Consider the following 24,690-nt stretch of genomic DNA (forward strand, 5'->3'; position numbering starts at 1 on the left):
GCATCCAGTGAAGGCTTTTTCAGTATTGGAACAACCTTGGCTTGTTTCCAAGATTTAGGAAGCACTGCTGACTGAAGTGATCTATTGATCAGTGCCCTGCCCTCCGTCAAGATACAGTCTTGAAACTTCCTGAAGGTGTCAGGTTTTACAGGGTCGTACAGAGAACCTGATTTCACCTTATTTGACGGAGTTTCCATGACTTTACAGGACAAAGGAGGTAGATCTTGTAACGCGTGGGAGGGATCCGATGCGTAGTTGGATGGCCATGGTTGTGTGCCATCCTTCTCACGTCGAGAGTCGTATAAATACAATCAACTTTATTAATAAAGTAGCGGGCCAGAACTTCACAGTGCAGGTTGGTGGAGATGATATTATTAGTTCCTGCTAAGGGTTTTGTCATATCATTTATGAGAGAAAAAATGGTTTTGGAGGGGTTAGAGCTTGATGTAATCAAATTAGTATAGAATGCAGCTTTAGCCTTTTGGACAAGTTTGTGGTAGGCTTTGATCACCAGGCTGTAACATTTTTTTGCTGTGGGGTCATAGGTAGGTCTCCAGATGCGTTGCAGGGATTTACACCGTTTTTTTCACCCGCCTTGGGGACTCGTTATACCAAGCATGTGATTGTATGCGCTTAACACAAGTCAATTTTTTAGGGTTACAGCGGTCAAGTGTGTTTCTAATCCAGCTCCTGTAGGCTTTACCAGCTTCCTCCAGATCAGTGGGCCATACAGGACAGGATGCTTTTAAACTGGACGCAAAGCCAGGGGCATCCAGTTTGTGCCATGGTCTTTTCATGGTAGTTTGATGAGAAATCTGCAAAGGGGCGCCAGCTAGGTCGAAGCTCACATGAATAAGAAAGTGGTCTGTCCAGGCTAACTGGAGAGGGGCGTGGTCTTAAAGAGAGCAAATGTTTGAAAATACAGGATCAATTGGTGGCCTGCAAGATGAGCTGGGCCCACTTCTAATTGAGTTAATTTTAGGCCTCCATTTCTCCCAGGAAGTTAGTAATCTCCTGCGAGTCCTGGCGTTCCAGGTGTAAATTCAGGTCGTCCAGAATGCTAAAATTGGCTGCCTCAAGGGCAAAGGTGGACGTTGAAAGAGCAAGGGCCTCTTGAAAGGCCATAGACGGCCCTGGGGGACGGTAAATAAGAAGCCCAGTGAAGGTGAAAGTGTGTGATAAACAGATTTTAAACAGTGCGCATTCACAGTCGGGGATGTCATGGGGTAGGAGAGTGCAGGGGAAGGCTGATTTGAATATCACTGCTAGGACCTCACCCCTACCATATGATCTGTTCTGTGCGAACAAAGAATAACCTGATGGGAGGGCCAGAGCAGCAATTGCCACAGAGCCGTTGGTTAGCCATGTTTCCGTTAGAAAGAGTATGTCTGGTGTGAAATCCTGGAGGAGATCAAATATTTCTATATGGTGTTTCACTAGAGACCTAAAGTTCAACCTGAAGATATTAATATGTGATAAGCTAGGGGTCCCGAGTGGGGACATAGCGGTTGCCCCAACTCTGAACCCACACTTATTGCACTGCATTTGTTGAGTGTCTGGATGCAGATTATGATTGCCGCAAGGTATTGCTTGCATGGCGAGCAGGCACTCCCTGGAGTAAGTGTGAGTTTGAGTAGGCCCAGGAAAAGGGGTCCTGGCGCCTGCCGACGTACAGGCGGGACGGGTGCAGACATGCCTGCTGTAGGCGCTGCACGCGTCCGCTGCGCGTCTGAGACGGCAAGTAAAAGAAATAAAGATTGGAGAAAGAGGGCCCGCCTCCGCCTCCCACCAGAAGTACGTCACCCACAAGAAGGGTCGGGTGATAGGCCGAATCAAAGAACACAATAAAAAAACACAATAAAAAGAACAAAAATCAACAGCACGGAATTATAACAGGTTAACAAAGAGAAACGGTTTGTGAATATACAAAAACAGATATTAGAGCAAGAACTATATACATATGTGACCAGGAAGATCGAAAAATGGGTTCCAGTTAAGACCCCCAATATTTATTGAGGAGGTGCCCTTTAAGGTCCTTTTTAAAGCTGAAAGAGTAAGGGTTGCATCGCAGGTCTTTAGGGAGGGCATTCCAGGTGAGTGGGGCATTACTGGAGAAGGAGCAGGATTGTATGGATTAGAGGTGGGACAAGGAGGAGAGCCTTAGTACTTCTCAGAGGTCGGGAAGTGCCCGCTAAATAGAGTTTGTGGCGAAGTATGGCGGAGTGTTTAGGTGGAGGGCTTTGTGTGTAATGCAAGCATTTTTATAGGCAGACCTGCCTTCGATAGAGAGCTATTTAAGAGTTTTGAGGGCTGGGAAGATGTGGTTGAAATGTTTGCAGTCGATGATGAGCCTCGCTGCAAGGTTGAGTACAGATTTGAGTGGAGCTAGGTGGACCTTAGGGATGCCGGTGAGGATGGCGTTGCCGTAATCAATTTACGAAAGAACCAGGGATTGAACTGCTATTTTAAAGTCTTCTGATGGTGTAAAGGGCTTAATTTTCTTAAGATGGTTGAGCGCGAAGAGGGCTCCTTTTGACAAATTTTTGATGTGAGCTTTGAGAATAAGGTTATTGTCAATGGAGATACCAAAAGATTTGACTGAGATAGACAAGGAGAGTGAGCAATTGAGGGCATAGAGGTCGGAGATCTAGATTTGGATGGGGAGAGGGTTAGTTTTAGGGGAGAAGAGAGTGATTTCAGTTTTTATAGGGTTCGGTTTGAGATGATTTTGTTTGGAACCAGGATTGGATTTAGTGAGGGTGTTGTTAAGGTGAAGGATGTCAGCGTGGGTTTTGATCTTATAGTAAAGGTGGGTATCATTGGCATAGAGGGAGTAGTTGATTCCAGCTTGTTTAAGAATAATGGTGAGGGGTTCCATAAAGAGGTTTAAGAGAGATGGGGAGAGAATAGATCCCTGGGGGACTCCTAGATAGAAGCAGAGAACCAGAGGGGTAGAGATTTTACACACAGTCCCATCTATACCAGCCTTCATCCACTAGGATCTTGGGAGGAACGGAGAGTAGAGGCATAGAATATGGACACAGACTGAAATCTGGAATAGCCTTCACCCAGGAGACCCAGAGGAAGTTAATGGGAAGAAGGAGATTAGCAGGAAATAGATCAGTACATTCAGAGAATGAAGTCTGACCTGACAGTCGTCCAAGAGGTTCTGGAGGAGGAGAGGACGGACTCAAGCTCTGCCCATTCAGTTCAGACTAGACCCGGAGGCTCTGTCCATAATGCGTTGACTAGCTCATTGCTCAGGCTCCAGGAAAGGAAGCAATAAGCCAATCACGTTCCACAAAGTCAGAGAGGAAGTATAGTTTGTGGCTACAAAGGGTATTTCAGCCAGTTCCTGGACACATACCTGGAAATATTCCCGAGACTGCCTCTGGAACTCTGGAGAATCATTTTCCGCCACGGCTACCACAATCCGGCAGTTTTTATTTGAGGATTTCACATCCTGCAAGTGCTGCATTGGGCTGTTCCTCAACGCAACCTCCCTAAGTCGAGAAACAGAAGTCAGGACAGAACACGCACCCTTCACAAGGTGGCTCTTCAGATAAGGATGTCAGGTTCAGTTTTAACCAAATGCATTGGCTATTCCAGGACACTCCAACCCAGCAACAGCAGGAGACCTTGAACTCGTTCATGAACATTACCAGCAGAGTACCGGAAACAAAAACAGAAAACTATCCATGACCCAAACACCCACAGCAGCTCTAAAGGAACAGACAGCCATATGCATCTAATCACCCCCATGCAATCCCTAACACCCCATCAATTCATCTATCCCCACCCCGCCAGGAAAGTCCACCCAAGACGGTGAACGGATACCAGCTCGAGGGTGTATGTGCTTGAGCATTTGTCAGACTATCCTTCAAGATGTGTCTATCAATGGGTATACCTGTGTTCATATGGAAGTGTATGTGGGTGCAAGATGGTGTTTTAAGGATGCAACAATCATGTGCTCGGGGAATGCATGATGTATGTGCGAAATGCATCTGCCTGTAAACCGGCGCAGGCAAGAGATTTTTTAAAGATCTTTAAAGCACAACAAACAGATCTTTATCTATCAAGGCAACTTCCTTCTCAAGATTCAGTTCTTCAAAATAAATGCATTTGATCTTGATTAGCAATCCCAAAGTCGCCACTACACAACAAAAACTGGAGCAACACATATCTGATGCCAAGGCTATTACAGCATGGAATGTAACTACCCCAAGGAGCTCGGGGGGGGGGGGGGGGAGCTCTGTCTTTATGCAGGTAATATGGCCTAGTGAAATAACAGCTGTTGCTTAGAAGTCCTGTGGCTTATAAGCAGGCATGTTCGAATATCACCAAATCAAACTCAGCCTTCCATCCTTATTTATTTCATACCTTTACTTGTTTGTGTACATGCATATACTATGGACTCTAATCATAGACGTCAGAGCACTTTACAAAGTTAGGCAAATTAGGAACAGTTTAAAGCAAGGAGAAGATCTATCAGTACAGGAATGTACAGACTGCATTTCCCATATTGGTGTAGCACTCAACTCACCAGGCTTATATGCTGACATAACACTCACTTTCAAGAGTCAGTGAATATGCACAAGGCAGATTATGGACATGTCTATCTGAGGACAATGCTGTTTCCAGTGTCCTGTCACTGTGTGATAACCACAATAAATTACATTCAACCCATTTCGAAGGAGCATCTACTAGGACTGTTTTATTTGTTATAACATTCTGCCCTCTAGTGGCGAAATGTTCTAATATCCTTATAGCCCTTCGTAGGTGGGCTATACCGACCATTGAGGCCCTTGCTGACGCTGGAGCGGGCCTTTAATAGCCGGTATACGGTTATATGAGAAGCTGAAGGTAGGACCCCCTACCCTAAGAAGAAGGCTGGCTAAACCTCAGTGTCACCACTCAAGCCATTTAGTCAGCCTGTGAGTCCAAACTGTTACCCACCTAAAAAACATTCACTTAGTTTGAAGTGGAATGAAAACCAAATTTACAAAAAAGATAATGTTTTCTTAACAAAGAAAAATTCTACAAATGTCCCAACAAAATGGGTCACTGAGCTTCCTGGTCATCTCTGAAAGATGCATGGTCTGTCTACAGCAGGTCATGAATTGAAATCCCAGCAAGGCCAGCGCAACCTTCCTTCCTTCCAAGGTTGGCAAATTAAGTACCATTAAAGTACTATTAAAATAGCAACACTTATTAGTAAAGTGGGAAATACCAGGGATTATGAGTTTTTGGAAAGTAAAATGTGGTAATTAGACTTACCATGCGAATGTCTGCATGTTGTTCCCCAGTATTACACCCAGAGACTTCAAGTGCTTGAAGGCGAATCTCAGGGTGGATACCTCTAAATAACAGTGTTCCCGCTGAGCTCACAAATTCTGCTGTGCCCGGGAACCATTCTTGCCAGGCACATCGGAATTAATGGATCATTTTGTGGCAGCATTAGGGGCTAGAGTAAATCAGGTTACCACATTTGAATAAGACTTAATGAAAACAGTTTGGAGACTGGGATTTGTCTTCATATAAATGTGAGAGTCAGCCTCACCCGCTTCCCCTACTCTAGCCTGCAGTGTGCCACTAATGCTTGCCATCTGTTGAGCGTACGTAGCACATTGAGTATATTCTTCTGCCTTTTCCTGTTGCTATACTTCAGTGTATTCATTTCGTGGTTTGTACAGGGCACACTTGACCCGAAGGTATCAGAGCGCTTCACGGAGTTGGCAAAGCAGCAGTTACACGAGTCACATAGTAAGAGAATAACCAAGAAGTATTCAAAGCCCTCTGCAGTCAGCCATCAAAGAAGCTGATCAGGCCCACCAGCGACACTCACTCTGTCATCTGCAGCGGCAGGTTCACGTAGGTGCGCGTGATGGGGAGCAGGTCATACACCCCACTGACCAGGAACGCACCTGAAACACAGCATAAAAGCAAGAAGCTGTCAGAGCACAGTGTGTGATTACCTGGTGGTAAATATACCTTTGTCATTATACTCTACTCTCCAGCCCTGCAGGGCCCCCAATCGCATCATACCTCAGCCTCTCTGGCAGTCGTGTCGTTAGACATGTTAAGCTCCCAGGGAGACGAGCATATCCCATCATAGAATGCTGCTGCACGAGTCAGCGAGGGGCGTGCATGGGTCTGCTCAGAGTATGTCACTGCACACGGTTAGTCCCAGAGACATGACTAGTGCCTGATTTATAGGTTGGCGGATGGAGTAGTGTCAGTCACGATGGCAGAGGCCATTACCTCCGTCTCAAGGTTACGCCGCCCACCACCGGCCCAGCGGTCATCTCTGTGCGCTGAATCACGATGGTCTCTTTAATAGTACTAAAAGTTTAATGGTGGACCGATGGCTGTTTTAACGGCCATCCAAACGTGTGACATTGTTTTCTTTTTCAGAAACAAAATCCCAAAGCAAAAGTTTGTTTTTCTAAAACACAAAAATTAATGACCCCCACACACTCAGAGCATTGCCCCAGTGTGTGGGTGTCTTTATTATTGTTCTTTTTTACTGTCCCTTTTCCTGGATGTGACAAACGGGAAAAAAATGCATTACACCGTCCACATTAAAACAAGCATTGGAAATGCAATAGGTCTCGCATTAGGAAAGTTTGAGCTATTGGTATTGTAAATGACACTTTTTTTATTTATGTGTTGGTTTTGAAAGTAGCAAAATTAATAGCTTTGTCAGTTACAATGTCAATAGTGTTAACTTTTGCAAATGTGACACCTATAGCATTTGTAATGCAATGTGTGTTGTATTTACGTGACTTAGATATCTTGATATGACAAATAACAATGGCTTTTAATTTTGTAAATAATTAATACTTAAATAAAAGTTATTGTAATTTATAATGGCAATAGCTTAAACGTTCGTAAATAACTTTTGTGAAGATTATGTTCAGTGTATTTTATTGTGACGAAAATCCAAGAACATTGCATTTGCACCTACACACACACAGAGCCACACACACACACACACACATATAGATGTGGTAGTGGTGGATCTGGGGGATATGGTGGTGGTGGATGTGGTGGTGATGGTGGATGTGGTGGTGATGGTGGTGGATGAGGGGGTGGATGTGGTGGTGGATGTGGTGGTGATGTGGTGGATGTGGTGGTTGTGGATGAAGTGGTTGTGGTGAAAGTGGTGGTGGATGTGGTGGTGGAAGTGATGGTGGTGGGCATGGTGGATGTGGTGGTGGTGGATGAGGTGGTGGAAGTGGTGGTGGAAGTGGTGGCTGTGGTGGTGGATGTGGTGGTGAATGTGGTGGTGGTGGTGGTGGGTGCGGTGGTGGTGGAAGTGGTGGATGTGGTGGTGGTGGTGGATGTGGTGGTGGATGTGGCGGTGGTGGATGTGGTGGTGATGGATGTGTTGGATGTGGTGGTGGATGTGGAGGTCATGGTGGATGTGGTGGTGATGGTGGATGTGGTGGTGATGGTGGATGTGGTGGTGGATGCGGTGGATGTGGTGGTGGTGGATGTGGTGGATGTGGTGATGGTTGATGCCGTGGTGGTGGTGGATGCGGTGGTGGTGGTAGTGGTGGATGGGGTGGTGGTTGTAGTGGATGTGGTGGTGGATGTAGTGGTGGTGGATGCGGTGGTGGTGGATGCGGTGGTGGTGGATGTGGAGGATGTGGTGGTGGTGGATGTGGCGGTGGATGTCATGGTGGATGTGGAGGTGATGGTGGATGTGATGGTGGATGTGGTGGTGGATGTGATGGTGGATGTAGTGGTGATGGTGGATGTGGTGGATGTGGTGGTGGTGGATGCGGTGGATGTGGTGGTGGTGGATGCGGTGGTGGTGGTGGATGGGGTGGTGGTTGTGGTGGATGTCATGGTGGATGTGGAGGTGATGGTGGATGTGGTGGTGGATGTGGTGGTGGATGTGGTGGTGGATGTGATGGTGGATGTGGTGGTGATGGATGTGGTGGTGATGGATGTGTTGGTGATGGATGTGGTGGTGGGGTGGTGGATGTGGCGGTGGTGGATGTCATGTTGGATGTGGAGGTGATGGTGGATGTGGATGTCATGTTGGATGTGGAGGTGATGGTGGATGTGGAGGTGATGGTGGATGTGGAGGTGATAGTGGATGTGGTGGTGGATGTGGTGGTGGTGGATGTGGTGGTGGATGTAGTGGTGAAGGATGCGGTGGATGTGATGATGGTGGATGCGGTGGTGGTGGATGCGGTGGTGGTGGTGGATGCGGTGGTGGTGGTAGTGGTGGATGGGGTGGTGGTTGTAGTGGATGTGGTGGTGGATGTAGTGGTGGGTGTGGTGGTGGTGGATGCGGTGGTGGTGTATGTGGTGGATGTGGTGGTGGTGGACGTGGTGGATGTGGTGGTGGATGTGGCGGTGGATGTCATGGTGGATGTGGTGGTGGTGGTGGTGGTGGATGTGATGGTGGCTGTGGTGGTGATGGTGGATGTGGTGGTGGATGCGGTGGAGGCGGTGATGGTGGATGCGGTGGATGTGGTGGTGGTGGATGCGGTGGTGGTTGTGGTTGTGGTGGTGGATGCGGTGGATGTGGTGGTGGTGGATGCGGTGGATGTGGTGATGGTGGATGTGGTGGTGGATGCGGTGGTGGTGGTAGTGGTGGTTGTAGTGGATGGGGTGGTGGATGTAGTGGTGGTGGGTGTGGTGGTGGTGGTGGATGCGGTGGTGGTGGTGGTGGATGCGGTGGTGGTGGATGCGTTGGTGGTGGATGTGGTGGATGTGGTAGTGGTGGATGTGGTGGTGGATGTGGCAGTGGATGCGGTGGATGTGATGATGGTGGATGCGGTGGTGGTGGATGCGGTGGTGGTGGTGGATGCGGTGGTGGTGGTAGTGGTGGATGGGGTGGTGGTTGTAGTGGATGTGGTGGTGGATGTAGTGGTGGGTGTGGTGGTGGTGGTGGATGTGGTGGTGGTGTATGTGGTGGATGTGGTGGTGGTGGACGTGGTGGATGTGGTGGTGGATGTGGCGGTGGATGTCATGGTGGATGTGGTGGTGGTGGTGGATGTGGTGGTGGATGCGGTGGATGCGGTGATGGTGGATGCGGTGGATGTGGTGGTGGTGGATGCGGTGGTGGTTGTGGTTGTGGTGGTGGATGCGGTGGATGTGGTGGTGGTGGATGCGGTGGATGTGGTGATGGTGGATGCGGTGGTGGATGCGGTGGTGGTGGTAGTGGTGGTTGTAGTGGATGGGGTGGTGGATGTATTGGTGGTGGGTGTGGTGGTGGTGGTGGTGGATGCGGTGGTGGTGGTGGTGGATGCGGTGGTGGTGGATGCGTTGGTGGTGGATGTGGTGGATGTGGTAGTGGTGGATGTGGTGGTGGATGTGGCAGTGGATGTCATGGTGATGGTGGATGTGGTGGTGGTGGTGGATGTGGTGGTGATGGTGGATGTGGTGGTGGATGTGGTGCTGGATGCGGTGGTGGTGGATGCAGTGGATGCGGTGGTGGCGGTGGATGCAGTGGTCATGGTGGATGGGGTGGTGGTTGTGGTGGATGTGGTGGTGGATGTAGTGGTGGTGGGTGTGGTGGTGGTGGATGCGGTGGTGGGGGATGCGGTGGTGGTGGATGTGGTGGTGGATGTGGAGGTGATGGTGGATGTGGTGGTGGATGTGGAGGTGGATGTTGAGGTGATGGTGGATGTGGTGGTGGTGGATGTGATGGTGGATGTGGTGGTGATGGTGGATGTGGTGATGGATGGGGTGGTGGTGGTGGATGCGGTGGTGGGGGTGGATGGGGTGGTGGTTGTGGTGGTGGATGTAGTGGTGGTGGGTGTGGTGGATGTGGTGGTGGTGGGTGCACCTACACACACACAGAGCCACACACACACACACATATAGATGTGGTAGTGGTGGATCTGGGGGATATGGTGGTGGTGGATGTGGTGGTGGATGTGGTAGTGGTGTTGATGGTGGATGTGGTGGTGATGGTGGTGAATGAGGGGGTGGATGTGGTGGTGGATGTGGTGGTGGTGGTGGATGTGGAGGTGGTGGATGTGGTGGTGATGTGGTGGATGTGGTGGTGGATGTGGTGGTTGTGGATGTGGTGGTGGTGGTGGATGCGGTGGTGGTGGTGGATGGGGTGGTGGTTGTGGTGGTGGATGTAGTGGTGGTGGGTGTGGTGGATGTGGTGGTGGTAGGTGCACCTACACACACACAGAGCCACACACATACACACACACACACACACACATATAGATGTGGTAGTGGTGGATCTGGGGGATATGGTGGTGGTGGATGTGGTAGTGGTGTTGATGGTGGATGTGGTGGTGATGGTGGTGGATGAGGGGGTGTATGTGGTGGTGGTGGTGGATGTGGAGGTGGTGGATGTGGTGGTGATGTGGTGGTTGTGGATGTGGTGAAAGTGGTGGTGGATGTGGTGGTGGAAGTGATGGTGGTGGGCGTGGTGGATGTGGTGGTGGATGCGGTGGTGGATGCGGTGGTGGATGAGGTGGTGGATGAGGTGATGGATTTGGTGGTGGTGGTGGATGTGATGGTGGATATGGTGGTGATGGTGGATGTGGTGGTGGATGCGGTGGATGTGGTGGTGGTGGATGCGGTGGTGGTGGTGGATGGGGTGGTGGTTGTATTGGATATCATGGTGGATGTGGAGGTGGTGGTGGATGTGGTGGTGGTGATGTGATGGTGGATGTGGTGGTGATGGTGGATGTGGTGGTGATGGTGGATGTGGTGGTGGATGTGGCGGTGGTGGATGTGGATGTGGCGGTGGTGTATGTGGTGGTGGTGGTTGATGTGGCGGTGGATGTCATGGTGGATGTGGAGGTGATGGTGGATGAGGAGGTGATGGTGGATGTGGTGGTGGATGTGGTGGTGATGGTGGATGCAGTGGATGTGGTGGTGGTGGATGTGATGATGGTGGATGCGGTGGTGGTGGTGGTGGATGTGATGATGGTGGATGCGGTGGTGGTGGTGGATGTGGTGGTGGTGGTGGATGGGGTGGTGGTTGTAGTGGATGTGGTGGTGGATGTAGTGGTGGTGGGTGTGGTGGTGGATGCGGTGGTGGTGGATGTGGTGGTGCTGGATGTGGTGGATGTGGTGGTGGATGTGGCGGTGGATGTGATGGTGGATGTGGTGGTGGATGTGATGGTGGATGTGGTGGTGATGGTGGATGTGGTGGTGGATGCGGTGGATGCCGTGGTGGTGGATGTGGTGGATGTGGTGGTGGATGCGGTGGGGGTGGTGGATGCGGTGGTGGATGGGGTGGTGGTTGTGGTGCATGTGGTGGTGATGGTGGATGTGGTGGTGGATGTGGTGGTGGTGGATGCGGTAGATGTGATGATGGTGGATGCAGTGGTGGTGGTGGATGCGGTGGTGGTGGTAGTGGTGGATGGGGTGGTGGTTGTAGTGGATGTAGTGGTGGTGGGTGTGGTTGTGTTGGTGGATGCGGTGGTGGTGGATGCGGTGGTGGTGGATGTGGTGGTGGTGGATGTGGCGGTGGATGTGATGGTGGATGTGGTGGTGGTGGATGTGATGGTGGATGTGGTGGTGATGGTGGATGTGGTGGTGGATGCAGTGGATGTGGTGGTGGTGGATGCGGTGGTGGTGGTGGATGGGGTGGTGGTTGTGGTGGTTGTGGTGGTGATGGTGGATGTGGTGGTGGATGTGGTGGTGGTGGATGTGGTGGTGGATGTGGTGGTGGGGGATGTGGTGGTGGATGTGGTGGTGGTGGATGTGGTGGTGGTGGATGCGGTGGATGTGGTGATGGTGGATGCGGTGGTGGTGGTAGTGGTGGTTGTAGTGGATGTGGTGGTGGATGTAGTGGTGGTGGGTGTGGTGGTGGGTGTGGTGGTGGTGGTGGATGCGGTGGTGGTGGATGCGGTGGTGGTGGATGTGGTGGTGGTGGATGTGGTGGTGGTGGATGTGGCGGTGGATGTGGAGGTGATGGTGGATATGGTGGTGATGGTGGATGTGGTGGTGATGGTGGATGTGGTGGTGGATGCGGTGGTGGTGCATGCGGTGGATGTGGTGATGGTGGATGCGGTGGTGGCGGTGGATGCGGTGGTCGTGGTGGATGGGTGGTGGTTGTGGTGGATGTAGTGGTGGTGGATGTAGTGGTGGGTGTGGTGGTGGTGGATGCGGTGGTGGTGGATGTGGTGGTGGATGTGGCGGTGGATGTCATGGTGGATGTGGAGGTGATGGTGGATGTCATGGTGGATGTGGTGGATGTGATGGTGGATGTGGTGGTGATGGTGGATGTGGTGGTGGTGGATGCGGTGGATGTGGTGATGGTGGATGCGGTGGTGGTGGATGGGGTGGTGGTTGTGGTGGATGTGGTGGTGGATGTAGTGGTGGTGGGTGTGGTGGTGGGGGGTGCACCTACATACACACACAGAGCCACATACACACACACACATATAGATGTGGTAGTGGTGGATCTGGGGGATATGGTGGTGGTGGATGTGGTGGTGGATGTGGTAGTGGTGTTGATGGTGGATGTGGTGGTGATGGTGCTGGATGAGGGGGTGGATGTGGTGGTGGATGTGGAGGTGGTGGATGTGGTGGATGTGGGGGTGGTGGATGTGGTGGTTGTGGTGAAAGTGGTGGTGGATGAGGGGGTGGATGTGGTGGTGATGTGGTGGATGTGGGGTGGTGGATGTGGGGGTGGTGGATGTGGTGGTTGTGGTTGGCAACTTTTCTGACATGTGACAACTAAATTTGCCATGCATAACTTGATTGTGTCTAAACTTGACTTTGGAAATTCAGTCCTGGCAGGCATAGCACAATCCACACTCAATCCACTGAAAGCCGCCATCCACGACAAGCTTCCTCTTCAAAAACATGAGCAACTGGAGGAGGAGCAGTACAAAAGGGGGTGGTGATGGACGGAGCATCTGAACCAATCAAACACTCACACCCAGTCAACAGATCTGGGTTTGATCCATCACCGTTCTGTAGCCCACTCTGCCACCCCAGTTCAGACATGGCCATATGCAAATCAGTCTGACCCTGTGCCTCATGGGAACAGTCCAGCCCGAACTGCCAAGCCATGCCTTCCCTGGACCGGATTCAAGCTTTCTAGGACCGGTTTCTGGCATTACAGCCGTCTTCAGTCAGGCTTGCTTGAATCCAGTGGCAAAGTGAGCAAGGGACTCACATCTGAGCATACCCTGCCAACTTATGGCAAATAAAGAGGTACAAAAGGGGGTGGTGATGGACGGAGCATCTGAACCAATCAAACACTCACACCCAGTCAACAGATCTGGGTTTGATCCATCACCATTCTTTAGCCCACTCTGCCACCCCAGTTCAGACATGGCCATATGCAAATCAGTCTGACCCTGTGCCTCATGGGAACAGTCCAGCCCGAACTGCCAAGCCATGCCTTCCCAGGACCGGATTCAAGCTTCCTAGGACTGGTTTCTGGCATTACAGCCGTCTTCAGCCAGGCTTGCTTGAATCCAGTGGCAAAGTGAGCAAGGGACTCACGTCTGAGCATACCCTGCCAACTTATGGTGAACAAAGCGGTACAAAAGGGGGTGGTGATGGACGGAGCATCTGAACCAATCAAACACTCACACCCAGTCAACAGATCTGGGTTTGATCCATCACCGTTCTTTAGCCCACTCTGCCACCCCAGTTCAGACGTGGCCATATGCAAATCAGTCTGACCCTGTGCCTCATGGAAACAGTCCAGCCCGAACTGCCAAGCCATGCCTTCCCTGGACCGGATTCAAGCTTCCTAGGACCGGTTTCTGGCATTACAGCCGTCTTCAGCCAGGCTTGCTTGAATCCAGTGGCAAAGTGAGCAAGGGACTCACGTCTGAGCATACCCTGCCAACTTATGGCGAACAAAGCGGTACAAAAGGGGGTGGTGATGGACGGAGCATCTGAACCAATCAAACACTCACACCCAGTCAACAGATCTGGGTTTGATCCATCACCGTTCTTTGGCCCACTCTGCCACCCCAGTTCAGACATGGCCATATTCAAATCAGTCTGACCCTGTGCCTCTTGGGAACAGTCCAGCCTGAACTGCCAAGCCATGCCTTCCCTGGACCGGATTCAAGCTTCCTAGGACCGGTTTCTGGCATTACAGCCGTCTTCAGCCAGGCTTGCTTGAATCCAGTAGCAAAGTGAGCAAGAGACTCAAATCTGAGTATACCCTGCCAACTTATGGCGAACAAAGCGGTACAAAAGGGGTTGGTCAAGCCCAAGGGACTGGGTAAATTTTTCACAATTGAGTGGGCGCACAGGGTGCCCGGGGACGGCCCAGGCCTGGGGTGCCACCCAAGCGGGTCCTGAATTTTAGGGATAGGGATGTTATACTGCAGGCAGGCCGCTCCGGTACGAGAATGCCACCCTCTCCTTCTTTCCGGACTTTACACAACTTGTCCAGAAACAGCGTTAACGTTTTTCAAAAGTGAAGAGGAACCTGAGAGACAAGGGCCTGCGGTATGCAATGATGTTTCCACCGTGTTTGAGAGTGGAGGCTGAATGGAGGACCAGGTTCTTCGACAACCCGGAGGTTGCATTGGACTAGATTGACAGTCCCTTCAGAGGCAGCTACTCTGGGATGGTCAACCCCAAATAGCCTATTCCAAACTCACCCTTCCCTGGTACGACGGGGGCATAGGGCTGCCGGACCTCAAAAAATATTATTGGCCCTTCCAATTGGCTGCAATTAATCACGGGATATATGGGGCCCCTAATGACCCCGGATATGCGATGGATCGATGGCTGCTGCCAGGGCGGAGATTATACCAGAGCACTATATGCGGGACCCCGCAAATTCCATCTCACGGGTCCCACGGCGCATGCCGTCCAGGTGTGGCATGCGGCCAAAAGACACCTTAAGTGAGAAGGAAGACTTACGCTCGCCACCCCATTATGGAATTCCGAAAAGTTGGGAAGTCTGTAGAAGTCGAAGTGCTTCGACAAATGGGACCTCTTTGGCATTACATGCATAAAGGATATCTGGGGAAAGGGTACGGTTCTGTCCTCTGACTCTGCTCAAGCTACAATATCATTTGATCGACTGAGAATATTTCCGGTACCTTCAGGTACGACATGCAATACTAACACATATCCCCCGGGACACAACACTCCCTGACCCCCCATTCACTAAAAGATAGAGTACTAGATTGCCACTTTTCTGAAAAAAACGAATTCTTTAATATATAAAAAACTCATAAACCATACGGAAAACCCATTGGGGCACCTTAGACTGCAGTGGCAGGAGGACGGACTGGAATTGGATGATGAGGACTGGCAGGAGGCGGTGTCCTCCCCACGAGTTGTGGCAATCCCGATGAGGCTTAGATTGGTGCAGCTGAAGATCTTACATAGGTCGTATATCACATGGCCTGACTGGTCCATATGGGCCGCTCAGAGAGGGGGGAATGTAGGAGGGGATGTGGGGGGGGGGAAACATGAGCAACTAGCCCAAATGATTGAGGCTTTACACAGTGGTTTCCTATTCAAGCATGTTCAAAGTTCAAACTGTAAAGAAAGTCTCACACTCAAGACTACATGCCAGCAAGCTTAACTAAAATCTATGGTGGAAAACGAGGCTCACAAAGCAAAGACATTCTTACAAGGAAGCCCGCTATTTAGAACTTGCTGTGCCCAGCATTTATCATTCTCAGGGGCTTCCACAACATTATGTACATTTCTGGAAAACAAATCTAAGAATAAACTTGATTCTGATGTTTAGGTTACATTTTCCCATAATACAACACATTAAACATTGCACCTTGTTTGCTTAATTACTTTGGAGGTTGATGATTGCTTCATTGTTTTTATTTTAAAATATTGTCTTTATTGACTAGATAATGGCATCAGAATACGAACCAACAAAACACATATAAACAAAAAAACATCTGATGTAATCCTTCAGGAAAAACTTAAAAAAACAGGAGGATAAATAGAATATAAAGAAGTAAAGAATAGATGGAAAGGTTTTTTTAGCAGTTTTTAGCAATTTACACTTTCCTTCAAAAGTACGTCCCCATATTGCCATACATTTGGTCATCAAGAAAGTCCCTCTCGACCCAGCCAATGAGAATTCCATATCATAGATCTGGATTGCTTTATTGTTAAACATTTAAATAAATAAATAAGTAAGTAGCCAATGGCGGGCACTTGTTAAAATTGGCAAGGTTTCATTTCCTATTGAAGTCAATCTTTTAATGTTTTTACTTTTATCGGACTGAGCTCTGAAGTTCTCCAGCTTTAGTGGTGTCAAGCTGCCGGCATGATTCCATATTCTTGGTTAGGGGAAAGACAAGTATGCACTTCCTTCATGGTACTGCCTATTTCTTATCCTTGCCTGGACGGAGTTCCAAGGTTTTGCTGCTTGTACAGGAAATAGTGCTTCACCAATGCTCTTCTTCTTGTAGGAGGATGGGCATGCAAGGTGCTAGTCTAGAGAAAAGTGTTCTCTTCTGCAAGTATGTTCGCAATTTCGCTTGGAGGAACAGTAGTTCCTTTGTGTTGAATGGCCTTGTGGATGATGCAGAATTTGTTGAAGGCAAAGTATCTGGTTAGAGGGAGCCAGTGTCTGGAGGGCTGGTATGATCCATTCCATTGATGAAGATGTAGCACCTGTCTTAAAGCAGCATTTTGTAAAGTTTAAAGAGTGATATTCCTAGGCACAAAGTATTTGTTTAATCTTCACACAACATGACAAGAGTGATACTTGCTTGTAGTTTCGGAAGGTATATTAGGTGTGGAAAGAAGCATCTGAGTGTTTCATTGTGTAGAAGGCACTGCTTCTGTGGGATCATTTTGAGATTTCTTACTGCCTTTGATGAGGATCTGGGGTATCAAGATCCTTGTTCCAGACAGTGGCAAGTCGACAGTTACTCCAATTACAATTGTTCAGGTGTTTTGGAGGAACTGAGTTTAAGATGTTAACAGTATTTAATCAACAATGGTACAGAGACAGTTGTCAAGTCTTGACTCTTGGGGGCATATTTACAAGCCAATAGCACCACCGAAGCGCCACTTTTTTTGATGCTCCAGTGGGGCTCTATGCAAGCCCATACTTACAAGCAGCGCTAAGCCACTTTGCGTGGCTTGACACAGACATCTACATAAGACCCTGTGCAACACAGTTTTCTGCGGCAAAGGGGCGTGCAATAGGTGTTTTGCTGTGGGCGTTCCCAGCAACACCCATGGCTTTTTGACACTGCTCCAGATTTACAAGGATCTGTAAATCTGAGGCAGCGCCAAAAACTAACACCTTTCAAAAGGAGGCGTTAACATGGTGCAAGGATGAGAATTACTTTTATTTTTCCTCATTTTTTGCTTGTTCTATTTGTCCTGCATTCTGCAACACACACGGAAGGAGCAAAAAAGCCACGGATGATTATTTTTATGCAGGAAGGTGTCCAGTCCTGCACAAACACAATGCAGGCACAACGCAGGCACCCTTGCACCATTGTGCAAGGATGCCTGCATTGGCGATAGGCAGCTTTTTTTAGCGCCTGCAAGGGGGTGAGCACAGGGAAGTGCTGCATTTGTGTTAATACGGCGCATCCATGAGTTTTGAAAATGACGCAGCTCAGTGCAGCAAAATTTCTTGCGGCACCATGCTGCACCATTTTCATGTAAATATGCCCCATGTTCTCTAGGATTTTCAAGTTTTCGTTTTTTTGTGAGCTATCAACCTAACTGTAGCAAGTTAGGTTGAACAAGTTGATCAGCACTGGCAAGGGTGTGAGGCAGAGGTTGAATGGGAGTGGAAACATCCCCCGAACAGCAGCCACATAACCCAACACCTCCAACACCTCCACTGGCTTACAGTCAACAAGAGGCTCACCTTCAAGCTCCTCACACATGCCTACAAAGCTCTCCACGACGCAGGACCAGCATAACTGAACCGCCGACTCTCATTCAACGTAACCAACAGACAAATTTGCTCCACCCATCTTGCCCTGGCCGCCATCTCCTACTTCGCTACCAAGACCTGGACCACCATGTCCCTCCACCTCAGGCAATGCCTGTTGCTGACCCGATGCAGGAAGGCTCCCAAGACCTAGCTCTTTGACAGAACCGCCACACCCAGATGGATAAACAGCCCCCCTAGCACCTTGAGACCCTCACAGTTGAGTAGCCTCGCTTTACAAATTCCTGATTGATTGACTGAGAAATAATGGAGCCTTTGGGTATGCCCCAATGTGTGGAGAAACGGGGTAGAAAGAGGATACCTTGCCTATCTTGGGACATAGAAGGAGATCCAGTTTACAATACTTCCTTTTTTCAGTCCTCGTCTAGTCTCAATAGTAGAGTCTGGTAGTGGACAGTGTCTATCGCCACCAACAACGTGTGCACTAACAGTGTCATTACTCCATTTCGGCCTATCATCATTTCAGATCATCGCGGTACTAAAGCAGTTTTAGCGACTTTTCCTGGGCGGAGTTCATATTGATTGCGCAAGAGTTGGTCGCCTTAAATGAAGCTGAAGATCTGGGTGGAGTCACGTCTTTCAGTTTTCCTAGAAATTGGCATTGGGGTTCAGCCTGTAGGTGCCTGGGTCTGATGGAAGTGGATTCTTTCTTTATGAGCATTCAGAGAAAGGAGATTTTAAGTTCTGATGGGAAAAAAAGTTCTGATGCAAAGCAGTTGTTCAGTTTGTTTCTCGTCGTTGAGGTAGCAGACAGAATAAGATTCATTTGAAAATTTGAGCCAGAGACAGGTCTGATAGAGAGGTAGTGGATCCGCTTAACTGATCAGATACTTAAATTCAGCAACTGAGTACTGTGTGAAGGTGATCAGAGACTGTTGTTTTCCTTTGCTATTTGATTTGTTCAACATATCAGGCCCGATTCACAGAACTAACTTAAGACAAAATCCCAAACTTACTACCATTTTGGTATTCACAGAAGGCACTTACTCATTTTGGTATTCATGGAAGGCACTTACTCATTTTGGTATTCACAGAATGCACTTACTCATCAATAAGTAAGTGCATTCTGTGAATACAAAAATGAGTAAGTTACTCAAAATGAGTAAGTTGAGTAAGTTACTCATTTTGGTATTCTCAGAAGGCACTTACTCATCAATGAGTAAGTGTCTTCTGTGAATCGCAAAATGAGTAAGTTACTCAAAATGAGTAAGTGCCTTCTGTGAATACCAAAATGAGTAAGTGCCTTCTGTGAATACCAAAATGTTAGTAAGTTTAGGATTTTGTCTTAAGTTAGTTCTGTGAATCCGGCCCGTTGTCTGTAGGTTGGATGTTGTTGTCAACGCTCTTGATGTAGTCTTCTGTCTCTTTGTTTTGGAGAGAAGGTAGTTAGCGATGGCCTTGCATAAGGTTTGTGACAGAAGTATTTTCGTGGCAGTGTATTCTGGGTTGCAGAATTCTAAGACAGCCCTATGTAGTCTTTTGATGGGCCTTCTGCCTCTGCACACCGATTGAGTGATGCAATCTTTTTGTATTTTTGATGCGTGACTTGTATATCATGTTGTGGAGTTGGAACTGAATGTTAACCAATTTTGTTGTTTAATTTTCTCTATTGTTGCTGTGGCATTTATAGTTCAGGTTTTAGATTCGTTATTTTTTTCTTATCCAAGGGTTCCCTTTTTTGTGCCAAGTCGATTTCCTTTTGGTATTAGCCTGGCAATGGCATGGATGATTCGAATGTAAAACTGATATACTTATGTTATTAGTTTATTGGGAGAGGTCTTCATCAGGTAGGAGTCAAGTGCCAAAAGACTGAGTTTCTTCCACTGTCTGTAAGCAGATTTTTTCCCAACTGCATCAGTGGTAGTTGTTTGGGTAGTTGTTCTGGTCGAGTATGGGAAGGAGGAGATGAGGTGATGGTCACTTATGATTATTGGGATATTATTTGTAATCGCGATAGGCACCCGTGCTGCAACAGTCAATGGCAAAGGTGGGTCCAACTGTCTATGTCCATCAAGACGGAAGACGGTGAGGTTGTAGGCCTCTAGATTTCCCACAATGGCTCTTATTATGTTCGAGCTTCCCAGAACGGAGAGTTTTTTTGTGGTTTATTGTGCTCTATGAGACAACATCAATGAAGGTATCAGTGAATGCTCCACAGGTCGGGATTGTCTCTACATCTGAAAGAATACGCAGAAGAATATAGGTGTCGGCAAACAGCATACTAGAACAGATCTGCTTTCTGTTGTGGTAGAGTCTTCAAAGTTTGCCTTTCAGGTGTTTTTGAAGACAACTGCAAGTCTACCTCCTGTCTTCTTGTGGCAATTTTTGGCTAGGATTCTGTATTCTGGGAGTTTGGTCGCATGGCAAGTCCATGTGGCATCGTCGCCTAGTCAGGTTTCTGTGAGAAACAAGAGACTGGGTGATGACCCAGAGACTAGGTCGTAAATATTGAGATGGTTCTCATTCATAGAGACCATATTGATGCGGAGACAATTCAGTTGCTGAAAGGTGGACAGATGCAGTTGGTCAGTGATAGGGGAAAGCTTGGAGACTGTAAGGGTAGGCAGAGATAGAGTTTGAGTTATTGGTGGAAAACCTGTTTTCATAATCAAAGGGATTCAGGAGAGGTCACTTATTTTGTACAGTGCTAAACTGATTGGTGTCACTTTTTGTATAGTTCACAATGTGAATCGGTAGAGCTTCTACAACATGTCTACCTGTGACCTCAGCTATAGTGATAGTCATTTAACATGGTAAGGCAAATGCATATGTGGATACTCGTTTTTCAATTGATCGTTGGTTATACATTTAAACTGCAGTATTGTAATATTATAAATGTTTTTAAAGTAAATTAAGTTAATGCCCTTATACTGAAAAGGTTATTCATGGTTAGAGAGTAGCATTACCTTTTATGTCTGGCCTCACCCCGTACTCCGACCAAGCTGTAGAGAGCACCATAGCTGCAAGATGCGCCCCAGCCGAATGTCCACACAAATAAAGACCTCTGCAGCAGGGAAAGACAACAAGATTGTTTGTTATAATATATGCAAAGAACTATCTACAGAGCTCTGTTCAAAAGAGAAATGAAAGACATCATGATTGCATCTCAAAAATTAGACCACAATCCCTGCATTCTGACAACAGTGGGAGGAGAGTCCCCCACTGTCAGGATAGTGGGACTTACATTTCTGAGCTATCAGGACAGTGGGGGTAGCGTCCCTGCATCATCAGAACAGTGTGAGCCGAGTACCTCAGTATCATGAATCTAGGGGCGGAGTTGCAAGGATGAACTGTCACAACAGTAGGGTTACCACTTCAATCCATGACATTACAGACACTGTCTCCAGCTCCGAACCTGTCGCGTAAAAAAAAACATCTAAACAAATGTTTTCAGTTGTGTTAATCGAATTAGTTTATGGAAGAAAGACAATAATACAACACCCAGGATGAATTAGGCCATCACACAAAAGTCCTGGGCCCAGATTTACTAGGATTTTACATAGGGTTGCGTCAGTTTTGTGATGCAGCCCTGGCACAAAATCCATTTTGGCATTTACTAAGTCACACAAAGTCGATTTGTGTGACTTTACATGGTTTAGTAAATGCGAAGTAACACAACTTAGTTCCTAGTGCTGGCTTGTGTTACTTTGAGTTGAGTAGATGTTACATCGGTGGAGCATGGGCATTCTCATGCACACACGTAGGTATTTTAACACAAACCCAGATTTATAAACAGTTGTAAACCTGAGTTTGGGCCAAAATGGTGCGCCTGACTGACACAGAAGTAACGAGGAGAAATATATTGATTTCTCCTTGTTACTGCCTCTTTCTATGAGTGATGCATTTTGCATCATGCTTAGAAAGAGGAATTGCCTCATGGGATTGTTTTGTGCAGTAAGGTATCCCTACCTAGACAAAAACAATCCTGCCTGTAACGCAGGCAGCCTTTCAGCATGTCGCTAGGGTGCCTGCTTTGGCACTCGGCAGGAGACAGAGCTAGGAGACAGCAGTGGTGTGCCATATCTTAGTAGATATGGAGCATTTCTACTCTCTCCCTTTTAAGCAACGCAATGGAGCAAGTTGCCTTGCTGAATTGTGTGAAATATTAGTAAATCTGCTCCCAGGACTGGAGATTGTATCCTGGTGAGAGGTTGTCAATCTACAGAAGAGCCAGTGCAGAGTTCAACCACTGAAGAGACAGTGGTGAGAGAGTCCATCCACTGTATTTTTTAACCCTTTCGCTGCTAGGCCTTTTTGACCACATAAGGTATCCACGCCAAATTTGTGCCCCGTTTTCTTCCAGCATCATAGGTATTTTAAAGGTACCCAGGGTTTGTGGATTCCTTGGAAGGTACCCGGAAATGAGCCAAAATACAGCTACATTTTTTTTGGGGGGTGATGGGGAAAAAGTTCTGGAGAAGAAAGCGTCTGGTTTTTCCCCTGCAAATGGTATCAAATAAGGGTTGGTGTTGCTGCAATCATTATCTTCCCAGCTTTCAGAGACAAGCAGACTTTTGTCAAAAAACCAACATGTTTTACACAGTTTTGGCATTTTACTGGGACATAGCCTATTTTTGCTACTTTTTGTGCTTTCAACCTTCTTCAAGTTAGTGGTAGAAATGAGTGTGAAAGCAATAATGGATCACGGAAAGCTATACATTTCTGAAAAGTAGATACAATTCTGAACTCAGCAAGGCGTCATTTGTGTAGATTCTTCAAGGTTTTCTTTTATAGAAACTGACAGTCAAAAATAAAACAAATTGAAAATGAGTTGACAAAAACAGCCATTTCTGCCAACGTTTTCACGTGTAACTTATTCTAAGTATGACAGATGTTTGAAAATAATATACAGTTACATCCGCTGGACCCTTCTGGTTGTGGGGATATATAGGACTCGTAGTTTCACCAAGAACCAAGGGAACCCAGAGCCAATAACTTTGCAGCGTCTTGCAGTGGGTATATAGCAATTAATTTGGTAAAATATGAAGAGAGAAAAATAGTTATCAAAGACACCTATGTATTTTTGAAATGGGAACAAAATATAGAGTTTAAGAAGAGTAGCTATTTTCAATTGTAGGATATTTTTCAAAGTGATTTCTTTTTTACACATTGTCTTACATTAGGAAGGCAGAAATGCATAGAAAGTCAATAAGTAATAACAGTTGCTCTACAATTCTGAGTTCCCCTAAGTCGCCCAATAAAAATGATACCTCACTTGTGTCGGTATGTTTAGTGACCGCGACAGGAAACGGCCCAAAACGCAATGTGAACACACCACATTTTTGCAGTGCAAACTGACCCTTTTTTGGCAAAGTGCCTAGCTGTAGATTTTGAACCCTAACGCTGCCGGCACCTAAGGAAACCTAGCAAACCTATACATTTTTGAAAACTAGACACCCAGAGGAGTCCAGGAGGAGGTGACTTGTGTGGCTCTCACCAGGTTCTGTTACCAAAATCCCCTGCAAACCATAATCGTTGTAAAAAAAACACATTTTCCTCAAATTTATGTGATGGAAAGTTCTGGAATCTGCATGGATCCACAACATTCCGCCATCCGCCCATTCCCTCAGGTCTTCCGATAAAATGGGACCTCAATTGCTTGGGTGGGTTAAGTTCCCACGACAGGCAAGGGCCATTATTGAGGAGACATCAAAATTACCTATCACTGAATGGACTCTGGAATAGCTTCCTTTGGGGAGGCGGGGCGGTTCGGGTGGCTCTGGTGACCTGTGTCCAATCTACTTACTGTGGGGGCATAGCGGTGGCAGACGTGCGGTCCTACTATTGAGCATCCCAGCTGCTATTCATTAATGACTGGTGGTATAACCCGCACAATGTTCCGGCTTACGCGGTGGAGAGACTCTTTTTGGAGGTATATTCCCTGCTTGATCTCCTATATAGCAACTCTACCCTGGGGGTCCTTGCCCCAACCTGTCGCACGGTGATACAGATATGGAGGAGCGTCTCTAAGACCCTGGGTTGGTGGGGTATGTTGATGTGCGAGACCCCCCTCTGGCGGGGCACGTGCCTCCGACCGGTGGCGACCCTGCCCGGGTTCCGCAGATGGGACGATATAGGGATCTCAACTCTAGGTGATGTAATGCGTGGGCCCACACTTAAATCCTTCCAACGGCTGCAGGAGGAGTTTGACTTACATAAGTCCCAATTCCATAAATACCTTCAGCTTCGCCACGTCCTGTCTCCCCTGATTAAAAACCTTACGACTCTGCCAGAATTTCACCCGTTAGAGGGTAGACTGTTGATGGGAGATCTAGGAGAACATAAGATTCGCCAACTCTACCAGACACTGACCACACATTCTAAGACCAACTTAGCGGCATGAGCAGCATGGGAGGCGGATATACCGGCCCTCTCTGATAATGACTGGACTGAGGCCCTTCGCCAGTCCCAGAGGTTCTGCGGTGTCCTCCAGATACTGATTAATCTAGTTTAAATACCTTCATCTGGTGTACTACACCCATCTCCCACTCTGGAAGATGGGAGCTATCCATTCCCTCACATGCCTTAGATGCCAATCTGATGGGGGTTCCTTTTTGCACATGGTCTGGGACTGCCCGGCACTGCAACATTTCTGGTTGCGAGTGTTGTCCTGCCTGGGGCGAGTGCTAGGATGGGACCTCCCTGCAGACCCTCGACTAACTCTTCTGAACAGTACAGACGGCATTAGGGGAAACATATATAAATGGCCAGACCCTCGACTAACTCTTCTGAACAGTACAGACGGCATTAGGGGAAACATATATAAATGGCATTTGCTATTCCTGGGACTTACTTTGGCCAAGCAGGACTTAGCG

General features: G+C 47.9%; 1 protein-coding gene across 2 annotated transcripts in view; it reads right to left on the minus strand.

Annotated features, from left to right (window-relative positions):
• AFMID (arylformamidase) overlaps nt 1–24,690 on the minus strand; it is a 142,252-nt gene that overhangs the window by 36,129 nt on the left and 81,433 nt on the right. For both annotated transcript variants that reach the window (XM_086949464.1, XM_086949463.1), the window contains exons 7-9: nt 20,782–20,879; nt 5,846–5,924; nt 3,368–3,503 (exon numbers count right to left, since the gene is read on the minus strand). In XM_086949464.1, the coding sequence (XP_086805590.1) occupies nt 3,368–3,503; nt 5,846–5,924; nt 20,782–20,879 (313 nt within the window). The remainder of the gene's footprint in view (nt 1–3,367; nt 3,504–5,845; nt 5,925–20,781; nt 20,880–24,690) is intronic.

Source organism: Lissotriton vulgaris, unplaced genomic scaffold (genome assembly GCF_964263255.1).
Source record: "Lissotriton vulgaris unplaced genomic scaffold, aLisVul1.2 SCAFFOLD_2294, whole genome shotgun sequence".
NCBI classification, from domain to species: Eukaryota; Metazoa; Chordata; class Amphibia; order Caudata; family Salamandridae; genus Lissotriton; species Lissotriton vulgaris.